Source organism: Fundulus heteroclitus, chromosome 5 (genome assembly GCF_011125445.2).
Source record: "Fundulus heteroclitus isolate FHET01 chromosome 5, MU-UCD_Fhet_4.1, whole genome shotgun sequence".
Taxonomy (NCBI): domain Eukaryota; kingdom Metazoa; phylum Chordata; class Actinopteri; order Cyprinodontiformes; family Fundulidae; genus Fundulus; species Fundulus heteroclitus.
In genome coordinates, this window is record NC_046365.1 from 18,306,913 (window position 1) to 18,328,294 (window position 21,382).

The 21,382-nt window shown below is 39.1% G+C and overlaps 1 protein-coding gene across 7 annotated transcripts in view; it reads right to left on the bottom strand.

The window, feature by feature from the left end:
- Nucleotides 1–8,118, bottom strand: part of LOC105921058 (potassium voltage-gated channel subfamily KQT member 5) — a 128,975-nt gene extending 120,857 nt beyond the window's left edge. For 3 of the 7 annotated variants that reach the window (XM_021313018.2, XM_036137052.1, XM_036137053.1), the window contains exon 1: nucleotides 7,411–8,117. In XM_021313018.2, coding sequence (XP_021168693.2) covers nucleotides 7,411–7,796 — 386 coding nt within the window. In that variant the 5' untranslated portion in view covers nucleotides 7,797–8,117. Of the gene's footprint in view, nucleotides 1–7,410 lie in introns of all 7 variants that reach the window. The other 4 variants (XM_036137051.1, XM_012856747.3, XM_021313036.2 and 1 more) reach the window with 4 other exon arrangements.
- Nucleotides 8,119–21,382: the final 13,264 nt, after the last annotated feature.

The window sequence follows — 21,382 nt, forward strand, 5'->3', positions numbered from 1 at the left end:
ACTGTGTGGGCACATCAAACACCAGATAATAGGACAACCAGGCACAGCGAGAGAAGCTCATGAGGCTGTTTGCTCGCTTGACCCGTTTCTGACTCTTCTCATCAGACGACAGAGATAAAGATGAAAAAGAACAGCACCAGGACTTGTAAGACATTACAAAGGAGCATCACAAGCTGTTCAACCTGCATGGCAGAAAAGAGGAAAATGTAACGTTTTCGGTTACATGCGGTCAGGGTTTTTCACGATCAAAAGTCTATAATAAAGCTGGACGCGGCAGTGGAGCAGAGGTACTGTGCGCGACACACATCTGTTGGCCTCAGTTCTCCACGCGGTCGCCTCGAACCGTCGACCTTTGCCACACGTCTTAACCGTCTCTCTCAACCCCATTTCCTGTCAGTCTGTTATCATATGAAGATCATGACTGCCAAAAAAAAAACAAAAGGAGACACTCTCAAATAAACCTGCTTTCGTAAAGACTAATTTAGAGCTCTCATAAGTAGGCTATCGCAGAGATGCGCTGATCAAGCTGTTTCTGGTTGACACCAAAACTTCCATGTCGAGTTGCATTTCTTCTAAGAGCTGTGACACACAAAAGAAAAAAAAAATGTGTTGCAGATTCTTTGACAAACGAAGTAATTTTAAATTCAACAGAAAATGAAGGAATTCCAAGATTGTTCCCATGGCCAATACTGATTTCCAATTGTCTTTGACGTTCGATACGCTGGTTCCAAATTTAATAGGTTCAGATTTTTTTTATTCTCAGGACTACACAACTTAAAAGAAAAGAAAAGTGCCGCAGGTTCACTGGCAGAGAGTGCAAATTCATAAAGTGAAATTCAACTAAAACTGAAGGAACTGCAAATGTGCCGTCCTCTCAGCATGAAAGAATGAGTTCATGCTAACTTTTATCTAAGTCCACACTAATTTGATCTACCAGAGCTAACAATTGGGAACACTGACTGGTCACAATCTCTAATTAATTAATTGGTGCTCTAATAAATGGGGATAATTTCATAATTCCTTTATTTTCTGTCAGATTCAAACCTACAACCTCTATCAATAGACATGGTGAAAGCTTTTGTGCGTTTGTGTGTTTTTATGTTATTCATTATAAATCTAAAAATTAAAACTGACTTCACTTTACGCATTTAAGCTTGTAACCTGGATTGTTTTTTATGAAACTCAAGAAGGTTCGAAGGAAATGCTGTGGCTTGATGTGTTTGTAGACCAGAAATGAAGGAAGTTCTGAATTTTTAACCATTTATTGAACAAAGAAAGATATCAGAACCAGAGCTGCCGATCCGTGATCAACAACTGGTCACTGATTGCTGTATTTGTACAACATTGGTTACGATCGACTTCATTCTTTTGTTGTGGTGGAGAGGGGAGGGGTCGGGGGGGGGGGGGGGGGGGGGGTTGATTCATACCATTTACCAAAAAAAACACGACAGGTGACTTGAGGTCATTATCACAAGGCAATGATCCTCTGGAAACTTGCTGGAAATCACATGCATTTTAGTTTGATGGATACCAGCTCCTGGAGCTTTTTGGGGACCTCGTCTGAAAAGTGGATGAGAACAGACGGAGACGACAACAGAGACCAAAAAAAGCCACAGTGGAGCCAGAAAGTTTCCAACAAAAAGTGATCAGACACCCTGTTAAAGCCATTTTCCATTCAGTAAAACCCTTTCAGAGCTGTTAAACAGTTTATACAAGCTACCATATTGTTTAAATCATGACGGAGTAGCCAATTAAAATCTGACACATTCATAGCTAGACTTACATGAACTGTAACAGCCTCTTATTTTTTTTTTTTCAAATTAAACCCAGCTAAACATTTATAAGATACATAAATTGAATCATTCCCAATAAAGTCATATAAGACAACAGCTTTTTATTTCTCATTTTAGTCAATGGAAGCAGAGAGTTAATGAAGCTTGTAGACCTGAGAACACTTCACTAAAAGATGCTTCAACACTTTTGAGCACTCAGGTTCAGGATATTCAATCAGTAATCCAGGGCTTGATGTTTCCTTGAAGTGTTATTTAGCCACTCTTCAAACGTGCAGAGACAAGAAAGCATCCCAGTAAAGCACAGCAGAAGCGTGTTTATGACCACAAGTGAAAATATGACTACAAGTAAATGTTTTTTCTTGTAGTCAGATTTGAAAAAGACCAATTACTGTTTGGTTTTACACTAACAAGAACATAATTTAGAGTAATTTATCCTTAAGAGAAATGACTGCGGCATTAAAAAATAATCAATCTGAAATACATTTTTTTAATTCTAATCAAACACGAGTCTTCTCTTATGTGTTTATTATTTTCTCTGTGCCTTTGTACAAAAAATCTCCAAGAGATGGACCAAATAAATTAATCAGCTGATGACCGGATTCAGCAGGCTTTCCGCCTCATCGTCCTGGACCACTGACCGGCCGGTCAGAATTTAATCTTTGAATGTGTCAGTACCAGGTTTCCAAACAGCAACAATCTTCATCTTGGAAGATGTTAATAAGTAAAGATTAATCATCTAAAACTGAAGCTCTAAATGACCCTGGGGTTAAAAGCGGCATAAGTTTGTTAGGCAGAAAGCCGATACAGAACATAAACTCACCGCTTAACTGAAAAATATACAATTGCTAAAAAGTTAGAAAAGTATTTAGCAAAGTGTTCAAGCTTTTCCTATGCAACATGTTTTAAAGTTTCTGTATTTTCTGAAATGCATAACTGCTTCCGCTGGCTGTATTTCACTGTTTGCCAACCAGGCACTGATGTTTTTGAATAATCATTTCTACAGCTAGACAGTATATGGGCACGTATCAAATTCCTTTGTTCTCACCGCAGTCTTAAACCAAATAAATAAACTCACTTGTGACCAGAGTTTCATAAAGTCCTAAACACCTGCATTTATTGACTTTTTTATTGCTACAAACTTTAAAAAGAATATGCAACATAAGTGAGTGATCCAGTTGCTTTTTCCAAGATAATTCTCAGTATCAGTCAGTTTATTCAGGACTAGGCTACTGTGGGTGTTTTTCCACTATGGAAAAAACGTTTTAAAAGGCAAAACAACCAACACATGCCATTTCCCTTCTGACTTTTCGGTTCTACAAAAATCCTCCAGTAATTTTGTTATCTAATGAAATTTATGCAATAAACCATAGAAAAGCACAGCCACTTCCCTGAGGCATCATGACTTAATGAGGACCCTGAACACATTGCTATTGTAATTGCAAAGTAGTTGCATTTTTATCACTTTTTTTTTTTTTTTTTACCAAAACAGCAATTAATTAAAACATTGTCCAAAACACAACTAGACCCATTGCAAATCTATGTGTCTTTTTGCTTGTTTAAATAGTTACGTTTAAATAGTGATTGACGACTTTATCAACTTTATTTACTTTGATCATTATCATAACAAAACCCTGTGCATCTTTGAAAATAGGTGTTTACTTTAAAATAATGTCCCCTGACAACAACAGAAAACATGGACTTTAAAGAGACGGCAACTACATGAATATTTTTTGTGCCGAAGGACACTACAGCAATATAATTCCCACAAAAAAAAGTAGTAAAAGGGTCTTTTGGAGAGTAGAATCGATTATCAATATCCTATTTAGGAACAAAAGCCAGTGATAGTGAAGGCTCTCAGCTGCAACAACTGTACAGGTTTCAAGGCCACCTACAATCTTAGCCGCACTCCTCACTGATCAAGAAAGATGGGCTGAGAATGAGAGTTCAGCTTCGTCCACATCTCCAGCTCAAGCTCAAGGCCACAGGAATGAAAGAGGGTCATTCACGCTCACGGATGTTGAGGAAAAAGACGTCTGAGCTCGAAAAAGATCCCTGTGGGTAGGCGTGAGTCAACATTTTCATAAGATCTGCTCATTTGCATATTTTGAGTCAACTTTTCGAAGAAACGGCTTGTTGAACAGAAAGGAAACATAACAGCATCTTTTGTTTTGTTTTATTTTGTTCTGGTGATATTTCCAGTGAAAAAATACTGAAGAGGGAGAAATATGTCACATCATTAAAGGTCTTCACTGTGCAAAAACAGAGTACTGTACTTTTTGGACCATAAGGCTCACTTTGAATTAACGTGTTTATGTGTGCCTATGTCCACACATAAACCGCACCGGATTATAAAGCGCATTAAATATTCTTTCCAAGTGTGTAATATCACTCCACACTGCAAAAAAGGAACACTTAAAATAAGACCAATTCATCCCCATCATCTTATTTCAAGTGCAAGATGTTTAATTATCTTCTTTTAGGGGTAAACATATTCATTCCATTGGGCAAATAGTCTTATTTAGCGGCTAAAATCGAGGAAAAATAAATTCATTTCAAGAAAAGTTTACTTACTTCTAGTTTCCTTTTTGCAGTGTGCCCCTCTGCGTAGAGCGCTTTCTCCTGAAAGGGAGAGCTCTGTCTCTCCCTTTCAGGACAAAGTAGTTGGACTACACTGCCCTGTTTCTAACTTAAGTAAAACAAACTTAACTTTTATATTGAATTAACTTACTAGGTTACTAGTGCGTACTCCGGACACGAGATGCCTTACTTGAATGCACTTCTAGTTTAGACATTACAGTCAGGCAGTCTTGTAGACAGCTCAGGGGTCCGATCAGGTAGTGATACAGTGTACCGTAATGCTCTGAATATTCATTGAGCGGAGCGGCTTCGTTGCTAACCAAAGTAGTACTTACACATTTTAACAGATTTTTGAGTGCATTGTACCACATAAAATCGGTCATTAAGGTGCACCATCAATTTTTGAGAACATTTAAGGATTTTAAGTGCGTCTTATAGTTTGAAAAAATACCATATACCAATAACCATCTTAAGACTGCTGTGATATAACAATGCATGGGATCTGATTAAGGTCCCAACCATTTAAATAAAAGTAAAGCCTGCTTTTGAATACAGAATCAAATGACCTACAGAGCCAAGTTCATGATTTATTTTAACAAAACTGCCACATTTTGTAAACATTAACTGTGATTTTCAGGTTGATGCTTTGCAGCATTACTGGGGGCAATTATTTATTTTTTTATTTCCCAGTGGATTTAAAACTATTCCTTCTATCAAAGAACCTGAAGCACATTTATCTCTTTCATGCTGTATAACCCTTACGGGAAATAAATATCAGAACGAGTCAAAATCAGAATCGGCAGGTCAGACCTCAGAGAAAAACATACTTTTATTGGACACAGAAAGAATGACTGGTGGAGCTTTAACTATTTTCATGATTATTTTAGTAATCCATTATTCTGACAATCAATCGAGTAATTGGATAAAAAATGGACACATACTGCTGATTTTTCGCATAATTACTTAAGCTTAATTTATGAGTAATAGAAGTAAATTTTAAAAATCCTAATTAGCAAAAAAGATTAATTATTTTTTTAATAAAAAGGATAAATCTGCTGCTAAAAACTTCTAGGATCAAAATGTTAAAAGCTCAGCCATTTTTGGTTGACTTAACATCAATACAGTGCAGCTGCCTCTTTGGTGAAAATGGTCACAAACAAAAAATGCATAAAATTTCACTTGCATATTGCATTCTGGGGCTTTTTTTTAGATTAAAAAGCATAATTCTAGTCATATAAAACAGAACCCTTGTAGTGTACTCCAGGGCCAAGTTAAACTTTTTAGATTTTTTTGTCCAAAAACAGACAGTAAAAATAATTACATATCCATCAAAAAGGTAAGCAGCTCATTTAAATTCAGGCATAATAAATACTACAAATGAACAAAAAACTGCAAAGACATCCACAGAACAGAACCATAACTAAATTCTTCTCTAATTTGACAGCTCTGATATGTGTCTGCAAGTTTTTAGTAGAACCTGCTCTTAAGTATTGGACTATATTATAAATAACACATTTTTGAAAGACTGTATGACATATTGGGGACAAAAAAAAATCCATATTGGCACTTTTTTAGTAACTACGGACTTTTTGATTGACCTACTCAAGCATTTTCATCAAGAATTCACAAATTTTGAGTTGAAACATGTTATATATTCTAATTTCTAATCATCTATCTCCTCATACGATGGCTATCAGACACCATCCTTCACTGTTAAGTTGGCAAGCTCCTCCCATGCCTTTATTTTGAAATCTCTTGAACGTTTGAGATATTCATAGCAGTGACAACAGCCTCTAGTGCCCAGACTAAACATGACTGTCATCCAGCAAAACCGATGACAATCTGATAGGCCAATTTATGGATCACTGAAAAAACTGGAACGGTTTCCTGTCTGAGAACAAACTGGCAACCCACACAACAGGAAACCCACGCGCCAAGTAAAAGTGGTGCTCTACAGTCAGCACCGGTCTCAACTTCCTTCCTCTCAGAAACTGTTATGATCCCACAAAAACTACCGCCGCTGACTGGAAAAGCCAAAAAAGGTCAGCGGGCTAAAGAGGTTTCAGAGTCCACTGACCCTAAATCTGTTTGAGACCTCATCACTGAAGGTCAGAGAAATGCAGAAGCGAGTAACAGCAGACTCATGTCAAGCAAAAGCACATTCATAATGCAGTAACAGTGCAAAGCATTACAAAGCACCCTCTGTTTTCACTGTCACACAGGAAGACACATGTGACATGAAGCCAGTGCCAGTCCAAGGCTCCAAGAGGCTCTAAACAGAACTGCATTTAGGACAGCCGGCGGTCAGTGTAGTTGTCTTGAAAATACCAAATTCTTGGGTTCAGTTGCAGCTAAGGCTGAGCAATATATTGAGATTTTAAAATTATAGATTTAAAAAAAAAAAAGATATAAGATGAGACTGTTTTCTTTATATCGAAATGGACTATGTTGTGTTAGAGTTATACTTTTATGTATTCCAGTAGGTTATTTTACAGCCATTTCTCATATTAATCTACACCGGTTTGTTAAAAAAAATGTGCCTGTGAGACATTTGGGATAAAGCTTTGATTCAAAGATGCCTTTTTATAATGACTTTATGAGAACATTCGGATATAAATATTGCATTTCGGCAATTAGCCTAGAAATATCGAGATATTATTTTTGGTCCAGATCGCCGAGTCCAGTTTACTATGCGAGTAACTGACATAGCACCACTCTCAGTATGATATGCTTACTAAGCATCTGCCTAGTTCTATTCTGCCTTGGGTCGGCTGTGCCTGTTGCCTTTCCTCACGTGTAAAAAAAACAACAACTATTGAAGTACAGCAGAACATGCGATTTTGTGACATAAAATGAGATCTGCTATTACAATCAGCCTCTTTGATCGCCTGCTAGCCATCAACAGGGATTCAACCCAAACATAAAGTAAGCATCGTGGCCTTATTTCCCGTTTGGAGCGGCTCATCAACAGGTGCGCAAACTTCAGCGCGACTCCACTCATCTTAACCCCCTGTGCATGCAAACTGTGACATGAACTTACACGAACGCGTGGTAGATGAACGCCCAGGCTCTGGGTCTCTCCAGGACGTTGTATAAGTAGTTCTGGATCCGCCGGTAGCGCACGTTTCTCCGGCCGCTCTGCGCGCTGTACACCAGCGGCTTCCCCAGGAGGCTGAGTCGGGCTCCCTGCTTCCCTGCCAGACTGTCCGAGCCGCGGCCGCCGGCGGCGTTGGTGCCGCTGCTGGCGTTGGCGGGGGCAGAAGGGGACAGCAACCCGTCTCCTGCATTGTTCATCCTCATCTTCCGCCCGGACTCCACATCTTTTACGCCGTAGCCCTCGCCATGGTGCCTGGGTGAGGCTCTCATCCAGAGCCCGCTGCCACCGCCTCCACCGCCACCTTCGTCTCCGCTGTGGTTCCTGGGCATGGCATCACCAAAGCTGGCAGCGAGTGCGCGGAGGTCGCCAACTGTGTCCGTTCAGCACTGCACCGTCTGCACGTGTGAGGCGCGGAGCTAAGAGCGAAAACAGCAGCGTCCGACCCTAGCCCGGCCCGGCACTGCACACTTTCACCGCCCTCTTTTCCCCTCTTACATCAACCTCTCAATGCGCCGAAAAGGTGTCCACGTGTGCCTGCCTGGTAGTGACAGACTGCCGGGTGCCCGTGGGTGTATAGCGCGCGGGGAGATGACCATGTTGCACACACTGCGCTCTGCTTTGCAGCCTGTTGCGCGTCAGCGGCAGATGCGCATTAGTGATGTTCTCTCGCCACCACAGTAATGTTTATGCTCTTCATACGGGAATAAATGCCTTCTGGCTCCGAGTTTCTTTGTTGTCAGGGGGAGTTTGCGCGCCAAGGCAGGCTTGATGCAAATGAGCAACCGTCGCATTTCATGCTTATTTCGTTTATGTTAATTTCCACCCAAAACGTTTAAATCGGCATAAACCTGTAAATCACCATGGATTTTAATTGCGATCGTAGAATTGGCACCAGGGAGCATGGTTATTGACTTTGTGCAACATCCTACGTCGTAAAACACCCCATCTTATTTTCTACCTCGGGTTCTAGCTCCTTTAAATAATGCAACGCATAAGTGAAAGGACTCTGGCGAAACAGGATGCCTAATAGTTTACCGCAACGCCTCACATCGTTGCAGTTTGGATGTGATTACGCTTAGACCCCGTTCTGATTTATTTCTATATCCCCCAGTCACTGTTGAACTAAAAACAGCCTGACCTTCTCTGCCGCTTCGACAAAAAAGTGTGCTGTCTGGTGGGGGACCTTAATGTCAGTTATGCTTCTGCGTGTGAACTTCCTCTTTACGCGTCCGCGCGGCTTTTCTCGTGAGACCATTGCTGACTGGGTCGTTTTATTTCTGATCACCGCGTTTCTCAGAGGCAGATCTCGCACGGCCTTCCGCCACAAACACACAAGAGGGGCCGGTCTGCTTACAGTGAGCGGCTCTCGGTTGTGTTCTAAGTTATTGTAGTGGAGAAAGTGCAGGTGTGGACGCTTCGTCGCTTTGCCGGATTTAGACTTCCTACAAAACGACGCCATCTGCTGGTGAGAAAAACCCTGTTCAGGCTCCACTTGACTGAGTTTGCGCAAACCCTAAGACACCGAGAGCTTTAAAATGGGGCCCCTGCTGTCACACACATTCCCAAGTTCCCTGAATTCTTACGTTCCTGAAATATTAAAATAACCTTTGACAGTGTTATAGAAGAAAGAAATACAGGTGACCATCACAGGACTTATCCGTCTCTTGACACTCCTATGCATTTACCGTCACCTCTGTTAAGATGTGTAAACAGTCTTAAATAGATTCCCTTTCTTTTGCAGTAGTGCAAGGTTACAGAAAACAGTTTGTGGGAGGGAAAGCTTTTATTTAAGAACATTTAGTCAGTGACGTAAAATTATCGGCACTGCAACTATTGGCAATGCTGTACTTTGGATTACTCTCATGCCAATTGGACGGTGCAAAGTGTTCCTCAATATTTCACCAGAATAAATACTATACAATTACAATTACAATACTGATGGACAATCTCTTTACATTATCAAGAGTAGTGGGTTCTCTCTTTTGCCCTCTCGCTCACCTCCAAGGTTTTCTATATGATTTAGCTCTGTGGACTGAGATGGTCATGGAAGCATGTTGAATTTGTGTCTGACGAACCACTTGGAAGAGAAACACCAACGCCGATCCTTTGCCTACTTGACAAGAAGCTTGAGGAGATTTTCCACATAATTAGCCTTTTTTTCCCAGCCTGATCACACTTTGGTACTTTTGTGCTGAAAAACTCCCCCTACGCCTTATTTTACCATGACACATGGTTCCAGTGAAAATCCCAGAGAAGTTGAGAGACTCCTCATGTTTACACTTGTGATGGTAGGACAGTTTCCTCCATAACTACTGGTAAGCAAATATAGTTTGTAAATAGACTTGGTGCAACCCTTTTCTCCAGTTCTCCAGCAGAGTTTTGGATCTCTTTTTACCTGGTTTGTTTACCTCCCATGTCAACCAGCCCCCGCCTACTGGCCAGTGGCTAGTAAAAATAGACCTCTGTGTCAAATCATGTTTAATTCCCAGAGAAAGAAAGTCATGGATTGCAAATTAAAACTTCCTAAAAACTAGGTGCTAGGTTACCGAACAGCAAGGTAAAAAATAAATAAATAAATAAATCAAGTACACTGTAAGTTAGTCACATTTACTGTAAAGGGAATGTTAACAGTATCAATAACTGGGATTTGGTTAAAAAAATAAAAATTAAAAAGTGAGATTTTTTGCCCTCTCTGAAGAGATGGACTTAAACTAAATTAGATTTTTCAAAATAGTTTTAATTGTTTGCACATCTGTGCATTGCGCCTCCCTTGGCATGTCTCATGTTTTTCTTTACCACGCTAAAAGATTGTTTCAGTTGCAACATTTCATTCACAGAACACGCCTACAACTTTGTATTCTTTTTTTGTGTTAAACAAACAACAAATAGGCTAAAATAACAGTAAACTTCAGCGCACGTGACTGTCAATCCCACCCTAAAGTCAGCACTTTGAAGAGTCGCCTTTTGACGTCCTGGAAGATGAACCTCTGTTCCAGTCTCAAATCACAAGCAGACTGACAGCTTCTGCTCGGGAACATCCCTGTATTCATCACCATCCATCTCTCCGTCCAAAAACATCCCCACAGCATGATGCTGCCACCACCATGTCTCACTGTTTTTATGGTGTTTTTGGGCTGACGGATGTGTTGGGTTTGTGCCAGACATAGCATATTTGTTTATCTTGGTGGCCAAAAAGTAAAATTTTTGTCTTGTCTGACCAGAGAACCTTCCTGCATACATTTGGGGAGTCACCCATGTGCCTTTTGGCAAACTCAAAACATGCCTTGTTATTTTTAACACTAAGTAAAGGTTTTTTTTCTGGCCGCTCTTCCATAAATCCCAGTTCTAAGGCGTGTACGGCTTATTGTGGTCCCATGGACAGATCCTCCCATCTCTGCTGTGAAGCTTTGTAGCTCCTTCAGGGTGACCGTTGGTCTCTGTGCCTCTCTTATCAATGCCCTCCTGGCCCGGTTTGTGAATTTTGGTGGGAGGCTCTCTCCTCACATTTTTTTTTTTGTGGTATCAGGTGTTTGAAGATAGATGTATTTGTGCTCCAGGGAAAAATCAAAGAATTGGATAGTCTTTTTTAACCTCACCTAGTAACTTTTAACAATTTTCTCCCTGGTTTGCTTGGAGTGCTTCTTGATCTTCATAGTGTGATGCTTCTTGTTTAGCAGTGCTATAGCAGCAGCTGAACATTCTTCTGTATATTGTTCTTGCACACTGTTTTTCTCCTGCAATGTTACATTCTGATCACTGTTGCACTTTATATTGTAATGTTGCCATATTCCAACTGCAATCCCATTACACTGTCGTGAGCTGTATGCAACGAAATTTCGTTCTGTGTGCACTCTGTACATACAAAATTACAATAATGTCTAAGGCTAACTCCCACTCTCTCTCTCTCTCTCTCTCTCTCTCTCTCTCTCTATATATATATATATATATATATATATATATATATATATATAATATATATATATATATATATATATATATATATATATATATATATAGATAGATAGATAGATAGATAGATAGATAGATAGATAGATAGATAGATAGATAGATAGCATTAAAATAAAATGTTTGTTACATGGTTTGTTGCTTATTGCCAGTCACCAAGACACAATCCGGTTTCCTGTTCTTACTCCAGCTGTTTGGCAGTCCTTTCCACTGCGTTCAGCTCTGCACAGCTGGGGTGTAGATGACACTCTAGGATGCTTTGTTTCCCTCAGGACGGCTACATTAGAGCACATTCTGACCAGCTGCCCAACGGCTTGTGGGGAAAGGGGGACGCTTCTGACGCCATGACCTGCTGCTTGAGGCTTTTTCAAAGGCCATCTGGAGAGCCATTGCCAGCAGAAACAGCAACCCAGCACGCAAACGTTCCTATTCATCAAAGCCAGGGAGAAATCAGGAAAAGCACTGAAAGGAACATTGGGGATTCTCAACCGTGCACTGGTCTGGAGAGCAAACTACTGTTATCTTGCTCTAATGTGGGAAAGCAATGATAAACCCAGAACCTTAAAACTGAGCAGACGTCGTGTCATGTTTTCAAAAAAACGATTTTCAGGATCTGTCTTACATCTCCATGAAAAACATCTGAACAGTTCACCGTTTCCCAGAGTCAGCAGAAGTTTTGCAGATTAGGAACTCTCGGTTTTCATTTGCTTCGTTTAGTTTCTTTGGGAAGAACATCTTGATGGATTTTAATAAAAGCTAAATTTGTGACATACATATGATCCACTTCTTTCCACGACTTCTCTTTCCACTGATGTGATCCTTTTGACCTGATTGGATTAATCTTTTTTTCAAAGAGTGAGATGGAAATTTTATTGTGGCGTCTTACATGACATGTGATCAGCTCTCTGCTTTTCCATGAGGGCCCATATCCATGTTTTGAACCAGAGGGCCATGACCCGTGGTGCCGCAACGCAGGGAACAGAGAAGGCCTGGGGGCCCGGCTGGCATGGCAAGGGTGCTGGGAGGATTAGTTAAGATTGCCTGCAGATGTTGTTTCAAGGGGCCCTCTGCTTACTTAACGAGAAGAACATAAATCTCTCAAGCTCTCTACTGCACTGTATTATATGTGAGGTCACACATGAGGCCATGTGACTCTGACTTCCTCTGTGGAAGTACAGCAGTATGATATAATTATTTAAATATATTGTGGTCCAGAGCTGTCATTGGCTTTTATCAACAAACTTATTCTGCTTTTCTTGTTTCGTGGCTTGTTAAGAATTTGTGTATGATATGTTTTGAACTAACGGTCAACGTTTTATTGTGCTTTTTTTATTTGTTTGGTTGCATATTTCAATTTAGATTCGATAATTCAGAAGAAATGGAATCAGGATTGGATGAAAATGTGCAAAGTTGTGTGAGAAAAAAGGCTTTGGATTATAAAACCTTAAAATCCAAAACTTAGCTTATTTATTGGTTCACCAATAAACATGAAAAAAGTGCACATAACCAAAACCCTGTAGTTTTGATGTAACAAACAGCCTGAAAGTGATTTGATAAGAACCTGAGCCATACACAGCAGTGTTTGAAAAGAAAGTCCAAAGCTCAGAAAAACATTTGTGTGTATGGGAGATTCTTCGATTGGTGGTATATACTTACACTAGTCACAACAAAATAAAACAAAAACTCAACTTTTAAGACTGAAAAAATTATGTAGAATGTGACATCTCTCATCTCTTTGAGATTATCATCATCCTCGTGGTGGCAGTATTATGCTGTGGTGAGATTTTTTTATTAATAAACTGGAGTTATTTTAAAGAAAAATAATTAAAATAGAGTTGTTGTCATCTAATTGTTGACCAAGTCCAAATTGAAGATAATTTTTTGGCTTGATCTAAAATGAACAAAATTCATAATTCTTGACGTGGCAAACTTAAGAAGATTTAACAAACTATTTGAGTTAAAACTCTGCCAGTGCAGCCTTATTCAAAAACATTGGTAGAACTACACATTACAGCCCAATCCTTTCTGCAACTTTCCCAGAACTGACCAGGTACTTTCTTAGACTTCAACTTAGACTAAGACAAACTTAAATTTCGTTGCATACGAAATCCGGGGCCCTTTCCTAGAACTTCCCTAGACTGTTCATTGAGTTTACCAGATACTTTCCTGGAACTTTCTTGGAACGTACAAGGTACTTCAAGAAAACTTGGCAAGTGCTTTCTCTGAACTCAACTGAAACTTACAAGGTATTTGCAAGGAAAGTTATTGAGTATTTTTATGGAACTTGCAAGGTAACTCCACAGATGTGTTTATGAAACGTTCCTAGAATTTAAGAGGTAATGTCACAGAGCTTTTATTGAAACTTAAAAGGCACGGTAAAATAACTTAGACACTAATGAGACACTTTCAAGCAACTAACCATGTAATTTCAAGGAAATCAGTGGTTAACCTGATACCTTTCTGGAACTTACCGGATACATTGTTGGAACTCATCATATACCAGTGACTTGCAAGACTTATTTTCGGACCCCACCTGGTTCTGTCTTGGAGCTCACAAGGTTCTTTCATGGGACTGGCCTGATACTTTCATGTAACCTTTCTGGAACTTACTAGGAATTCCTAAGGAGCATTCAGGCAGCCTACCAGGTACTTTCCTGGAACTTTACAGGTACTTAATGAACTTACAAGCTAATATGTGCCATGGAAGTACCTGTTAGGTGCTAGGAAAGCACCTGATAAATACTGGAAAAATTGGGAAAGTATGGACTGGAATACGTAATACCATACGGTTTCTTTAAAGTTATGGTTTTAAATGATTTTTCAATATTCTTTGTGCCATCTTGTTTAACAAAGATTGTGATGCCACAATGGTTCAATGGAATCTGGAACAAACTTCCAGAGGACTGTTGAAGTGCTGAAATCCTGAGTTCCTTTAAATCAAGATTAAAAACCTATTTATTTAGCGTTGCCTTTAAATGTTAATGTTGAAGTTTGTAGTCCAACTTGTCTTATACTGTATCTGACCTGCTGCTACTGTTCCAGTGCAATGTGCTTTCATCTGTAATGTTTTTCACTGTCTCTGTAATGTTTTCTTTACTCTGTAATGCTTTTTTGTTCATGTACAGCACTTTGAATCATCTTGTTACTATAAAGTGCTTTATAATTAAACTTGCCCTGCCTTGGAAAAGTCCACAGGAAAATCTCAGTATACAGTTAATCCAGTAACTATTTTAGCCATGAGATGAAACTGAAAGATGTTTAAAGACTTCCCCAGATACAAAATCAAATATGCCTTTTGGATCACAAGTTTAACTTTCTGCAGAGAAGCAGATGTTGGTACATGAAAGTGCAGTGGACAGAGAGGGCACCAGGGTCAGGGCAGAGGAATGCAGATGGCAATTCATTCTTCTGTCAGAAACTAATCTGTAGCACGTGCTTGAGGGCCCAGTTTGAAATAACTTGTCCTGGAGTTAAGAGATGCTTTGCGCTGAGAGTGACATCTTTGAAATGGTGACGCTTTCCCTTTGGGTTTGTTAGTATGGCCTCTCAATAGCAGGTTTGGTAACTTTAACTGAATCCAGATATTCAGCATGCAAAAAAAAGAAACATTTTATCAGTAACAGGGGATTAGTCATTGTTTAAATCCTTCATAAGCAGCGAGAGGCTTTGTAAATTCTTCCATTTAACCATTGCTATTTGATTAATTTGCTAATATTGTAAAATTGCTAGTGTGAGAAAATTATTTAGAATACAAAAAATACAATAGATTGTCTCTACAGAAAATTACTATCATAAGCAAATAATCACTCAAGATTGATTTATTTTGGTTATGGTACAAGCATTAAGTCACTGAACTTAAAAGGAAATGACTGCAAGAAACTTATCTCCTCTCTTACCTTTCCCTGTATGTAAGACCGAAGTGTCATAATTCTCTCTTTTTTAAAGTCTTTTGGAGTTCTTTTAAATATCTGCGCCCCAGAGGAGAAAACTAACATCACAATGCTGTTGTAAATGTTAAATAGTTCATGTGTGTTGTGTCAATAAAACAATGTAAAGCAACTCAATGAAAGATTGGTGACTTAAGAAGAGAAAAAACAACACAAGTCCTAAAATTAATACAGTTCTTAAAGTATGTATCCGCTGTTTCAGTAGCTCACATGGGGCCTTGGCTGTTATATATATAAATACAGACTATATATACACAGATGTCACGTTGCCACTTCCTACCACTGTGCTAGAGTGGAGCCAAATTAATGCCTATGATGTCATTCACAGTGTAGTGGCAAAATAAGGTGGAGACGTAGTGTTGCAGTTCCTCTTCCTGTTCTGACTGCATTTAAGCACTCATTTTTGACTTCTCCCATAGCCCCACTGTTAAAACACTCACCCCACTGTTGGTCAACCATCTCTCAGCCCATCTAATGTGTGCATGTCTGTGAAGCAGTTGTTTTAACTTAAAAGAAATTGTAATTTAAAAAAAAGCCTAAATCGTTATTGTTTACTCACAATGACTTACAAAACTATTCATAGTCCTGAAAGCTTTTCACTTTTTTTTCTCATCACAGTCACAAGCTTCAAAGTACTTCAATGTGATTCCATGTGACATACTAACCTAAAGAAGTGCATAATTGTGTAGTAGATGAAAAAGTATAAAGCTTTTAGGCTCTTATTTTAAAAATAAATATGAAATATGAAAGGGATTTGGGGCATATTGAAGATTTGCACATCTACATAAAGATGGTACCCTTAAAGAAGCAATAAGGAAAATTTTAATATTTTAGATAAAGAACTAAAAAATAATGATGTGAAGAACTATAGGTAATATTTCAGATGGACTATGGTATGACTTCACACTGCACTTCTCTGTGTTTTTCTCAAATCTCTTGGTTACATTGCCGGGCTGGGCGGTCCGTGTACATGTGCGCTTGTGAATGTACGTGCATGTGAACAGCTGCCACTCAGACTAATTAGATTATGGCAAAATGTACCAATTTTTCATAAGAATAATCATTAGAATAGTCAAATGCTAAAATAATTGCTAGCTGCAGCCCTAGAGAGTACAGACCTCTGTGGCGCTCTTGAGTACCTTGTTAAACACATGACCTTTCAGTCTCAAAAACTGCTTTTTTCAGGTAGTCTTTGATCCAGGCAACTGTTGAGGCCTCCACTTAAGTCTTTTGGAGCTCCTGACAAAGCCAATCAGGCTGAATTGTGGCAAGTGCACTGGAGAAATCAAAGAAAATGATCCTTGGAGTGTTTCCTGCTTTGTCTAGATGGCGTTGAGTTTACTGAAGCAGGTGTATGATGACATCTTCAACTACAGCTCCATGGCAACATGCTCTCCCTAATAGTTACTTGTTTGCTTTCTAAGATAGGCCAAAGGTAGTCATTCTGGGACCTACAGGAAGTGATATGTTAGGCAACAAGTCTATAGTATTTGAGGACTAATAACTGTAGGTGAGTATTCTTTGGTACCAGAACACGGTAGGAGGTCTTCAACAACATTGGAACCATCGCATCGGTCAGGCTAGGGCTCAAAAGGTGCTGCAGTATCCCACAAGACTCTGAAGCTGATACAAAAATTCAGTCTCTTTAGCTGCTTCTTGACCTGACTTCCACAGACATACAAGTGTACTGGGAGAGGCAAAGGGAGCATCAGCATCTTTGGATTTGGTTGAAGACAAATATGTAGAAGCAGAAGGATCCATTGCCAAGGTGGAAGAGACCACATCCCACATTGTTTTGGGTCAAAGCAGTGTGGGGTGTCTGTTTGGCTGTGTGCAGTAAGGTGGGATGCTGAGTTTGACCCTGAACTGAACTTATTGAAGAATGTGCTCAGTTCATTGGCTCTATCCAGACTTCTATCTGAATCTACGCATTCAGTCTAGTTAACTGTGATATCACAAAATAAATTGCAGTGCAATCACTTAAGCTTTGAGAAGTATTCACTTCGTCTTTTGAAAATGCGGAGCAATTTTCATTGGTTAGTAGTAGTTTTTCCATGGATTGGGGGCCTTAGAGCAGGGTCATTCCTTGTTGGGGTGAGGCAAGAACAGAATATGTTGTGTCATCCAAGGAAATCCATCAAAGTGCATATTGTGATTCAATGTGGACAAAACATGAAGGAGGGTCAGGAAGCCAGAATCGGGGCGTTTAACTGCCACTGAAAAAGAAGCTGGAGATGCATTTGGAGGTTCCACAGCAACAGAGGAGCTAAGATTACCATTGGACCTCAACATGCCCACTGTACGGGTTTCTAACATGGAAAGGTAAGGTCACGATAATAATTTACTCATCTCTAACTCAGAACGCGCTTCAAACAGCAAGCGCTAAGAAACACACGTCTGTAAATGTGAACATCCTGTTTTCTGAATGTGAGTGGAGCCCTATGGTCTACCACAACAGAACAATCACACGTGACAAAAACATGAGCTGCGATATTTTTCCACACATTCTTTTTTATTTGTAAATAATAAAAATGAACTTTTTTATATATAAAACATACACATCATTTGAGCCACATCTGTTATACAAACAAGAAATGTTGCAGTGAACGCTTTACTTTTCTCTAATTTTTTTTCTTTGCTTCAGTGGAACACAGAAGATTGTAAACAATTAGCATTTTTTTTCTCCTGTTAATACTGAAAAAAGAAAGTGGGGAGGGGGATACATCATCGGAAAATGCAAAGAAAGCTCTCGTGAAGTGGGACTGAACTTGGCCATTTCGGTTTCAGTGTTCATACTGTGATACACCTTGTGACCCATCACCTTGATGCATCCCACTGCATGGTCCTTAATTGTATATAGTGTTTCTACTCCTTAAATGACTTGGCCCCTTTTTTTTTACAGTAATCCGTAGTCGGCTATTAAATATCCTCTACACATCTGTTTGTTCTCTGAATAACTTAAGAGCTCATGTGTCAGCATATCTGAAATATCGTTAAAACAATTATTTCCATACAGTTGTATGTGATTTGTACATATTTATTCATACATCACCTTAGCCCCTCTGAGGTATACTGTGAAGTGGAATAATAATAGAGGGGCTCTGAGCTCTGCTCAGTACAACTGTACAGTACAGTACATCTTCTAGAGGGTCAGGGAAAGACATCAGCATAATCTTGGGGTTCAGTTTGAGAGACATTCAGCACCAGACAGAGGGACGTGAAACAGACTCCAGCTGAGTTCAAATGTCTTTTGCGTTATGGGAATGGCTTCTTGGTTTTTATCTCATTAATATTCAAGTACGAGCAAACTGTACAACTGCATGCAACATACAAGCGGCCCTACAGTACGTGGAACTAACACGTATCTAGTCCAGTGTCTTTTTTTTCTGCGTCGGTTTTACAAAAAAAAAAAGAAAAAGAAATGTGCATGCAGCTTGGAATGGGTTCCCAAGTCATGCCGACCCCTCCCCACATCGCTGTGGGAGGTGTCTGCAGATGGAATGGCGGGTGAATATTGGTGTCCCGATTTTCATATTCACAGAGATGCACAAGAAAACTGTGATCTATTCTTCTTGTCTGTTATATCGAGACAGAGAAATTAACCAAACCAACGGGATTGTTGCTTTTTTTGTTACTCCTCTTTTTTAATGACTACATGTTTTTTTGTTTGTTTTCTTTTTTGAAAAGTTAAACTTTTTCTAGTAAAAAATCAAGCTCTTGTGCTTTTGTTAAAAACAAGCTAAACCAAGGTTTGGATAAAAACCTTTAACGTGCTGAGGTGAGGGAAGGCACTCCCTCAGAAATGTGAAAAATTACATGGTCCATTCCAGCTCTGGCATAGGTGAACAATAGTATTTATTTATTTATTTATTTATTTATCTGACAGTGATACTATACCCTTGTTACATTTCAAAGTGACATAAATTTGATTTGTCAACCCCCAAGAAGGCCTACAACACAATTAAACAAAGACACGTGGCCTACACGTCAACCAATGGTTGAATAACATTGATTTCATCATCGGGTGTAAAAATCTAAGACGTCACTGTTTTGGTCGATCAGTTTGCCTCCCTTCTAGGCTCATTTCCTTGGCAACAATCTTGGAGGAACATTACGGAGTTTGGTGCATTTCAAAGACAGGAGACTGGGCATAAAAGCCAGATTTCGCAGCATACTCCTCCTTGTGATTCTGCATTCCTAAATGCTAAAATACCTGTTGAACAAAAACATTTATTTAAAAATTGGTGTCTGGTCTGGGATTTCTAAGACCTATAAAGTATTCTGTTTTTGCTTTGTTGGTTGTTTGTACACATGAAGAATCCTGAAAAAAATTGGAAATAATTGGAAAAATGAATTTCAAAACTAACCAAACCAACTTGCTCGCACTTGGATCATCGTGCTCAAATGCGAGCAGCCAGAATTGACGACTCCTGGATTTTCAGTAAAACTGAGCCAATGTCCAGTTGCCTCCTGTTTAAGCCTGTTTGCACTAAGAATTTGCACAGGCATTCAAATCTAAGAATTAGTTGATAACTAAAATTAGTGGCTCAAGATTTGTCAGTTGTATAAAATTAACAATTTTCATCCCCTAGGTTGTTTATTTTTCTCACTTGTCTTGTGAGTAAACGTCCAGGATCCATAATTTAATTCAATTGGTAAATTTTGTTTTAATATCTAGAAAACAGTTTTTTAAAAATGTAACTAAAATAAACTAAATAAGTAAAAATTAAAAATTGGTAAATTTCCTGGGAATAAATTCAATAAAGTTAACAGTTTTTGATTTCTTGCTTTTTCGTTGATTCTTCTTTATTGCTGTGAAATCTCATTAACTATCAAGACCTCCAATTAATTTGATTTATTTACCTTCAACATGTAGAAAATATATCCAAAATAAATACATCTAAAACATAAAATGCGTATTAGTAAAAGATTGGATTTATGTTTGTTGTTTCTTCTTCACAGGTGAGTAACTCTGAGTATGATACACAAATGAACTCAATTTGACAATATCCTTTTAAGCCTGAATGAAAAAGTTATAAAGGAAATTCAGCTAAAGTCCCAAAACCTGCACTCTGTCGGTTGTTTTTGTTGTTTCTCCTTCACTATTGGGTAAATGTGTTAACAGTTAAACACAATTTGGGAGACTCTACCAGAATTTTTTCCAATTCTTTGAAATTGATAGGTTTGCAGACGCTTGCTTTAATGGTAAACATATTTCCAATAGTTTTCAATAACTATTTTTATCTGTGCAACAAGATAAAAGAACAATGCAAATAAAATCAATCTCACAGTCTGATTTCATACCTGTGAAAAACAACCAGATGTGCTATGTGTAAGTCTGAAACATCTGTAAAGTAATGCTTGTGTTAGAACATATTTTTGTATCCTGTTTTACAAAATGTTGGAAAAGTAAAACTGAACAGGAAATGAGAGGCTTGCAGGAGTTGATATTTGAACTGCTAGCCATTCCCACCTTTTGGTCCTAATTTATCAGATGTTCCCTCAGTGGCTCAATGGGTGCCTGGCCTTTCCCACACACCTTTTCAGGATCTATCAATCTGCAGGCAAGGGTAGGATATTCTCAAGACCCTTGCAGAGTTCCACCAAGTTGCGTTTAGGGATTCTTAGATTATAACAGTGCACAATTATGTTTACCATTACAAGATTTCAGGTGATATGTATATCATAGCTACATAAAATCGTACCACTGAAGTAGACAATATAATCTAGGACTACATGTAAAGGAGCGAAACGTGACGCTCCAAAGTCATAGCAGTGCAAATGGTTTGCACACCGGAGTTATTGGACACTTGGACTTTTCTGCAGGAGACCAAAGACGTGGGCTACAGTTGAGTGCTACTTTAGGGGATCCCAAGCAGAGACTGGTCTGGTTTGGAAAAACTGGAGGAACTCTGCAATGCCTGTCCAAGAAAGTGTGTGAAATCATTTCCGCCTTTACTCTACTTGTTTGTTGTTGTTGTTGTTGTTGTGGGGGGGGGGGG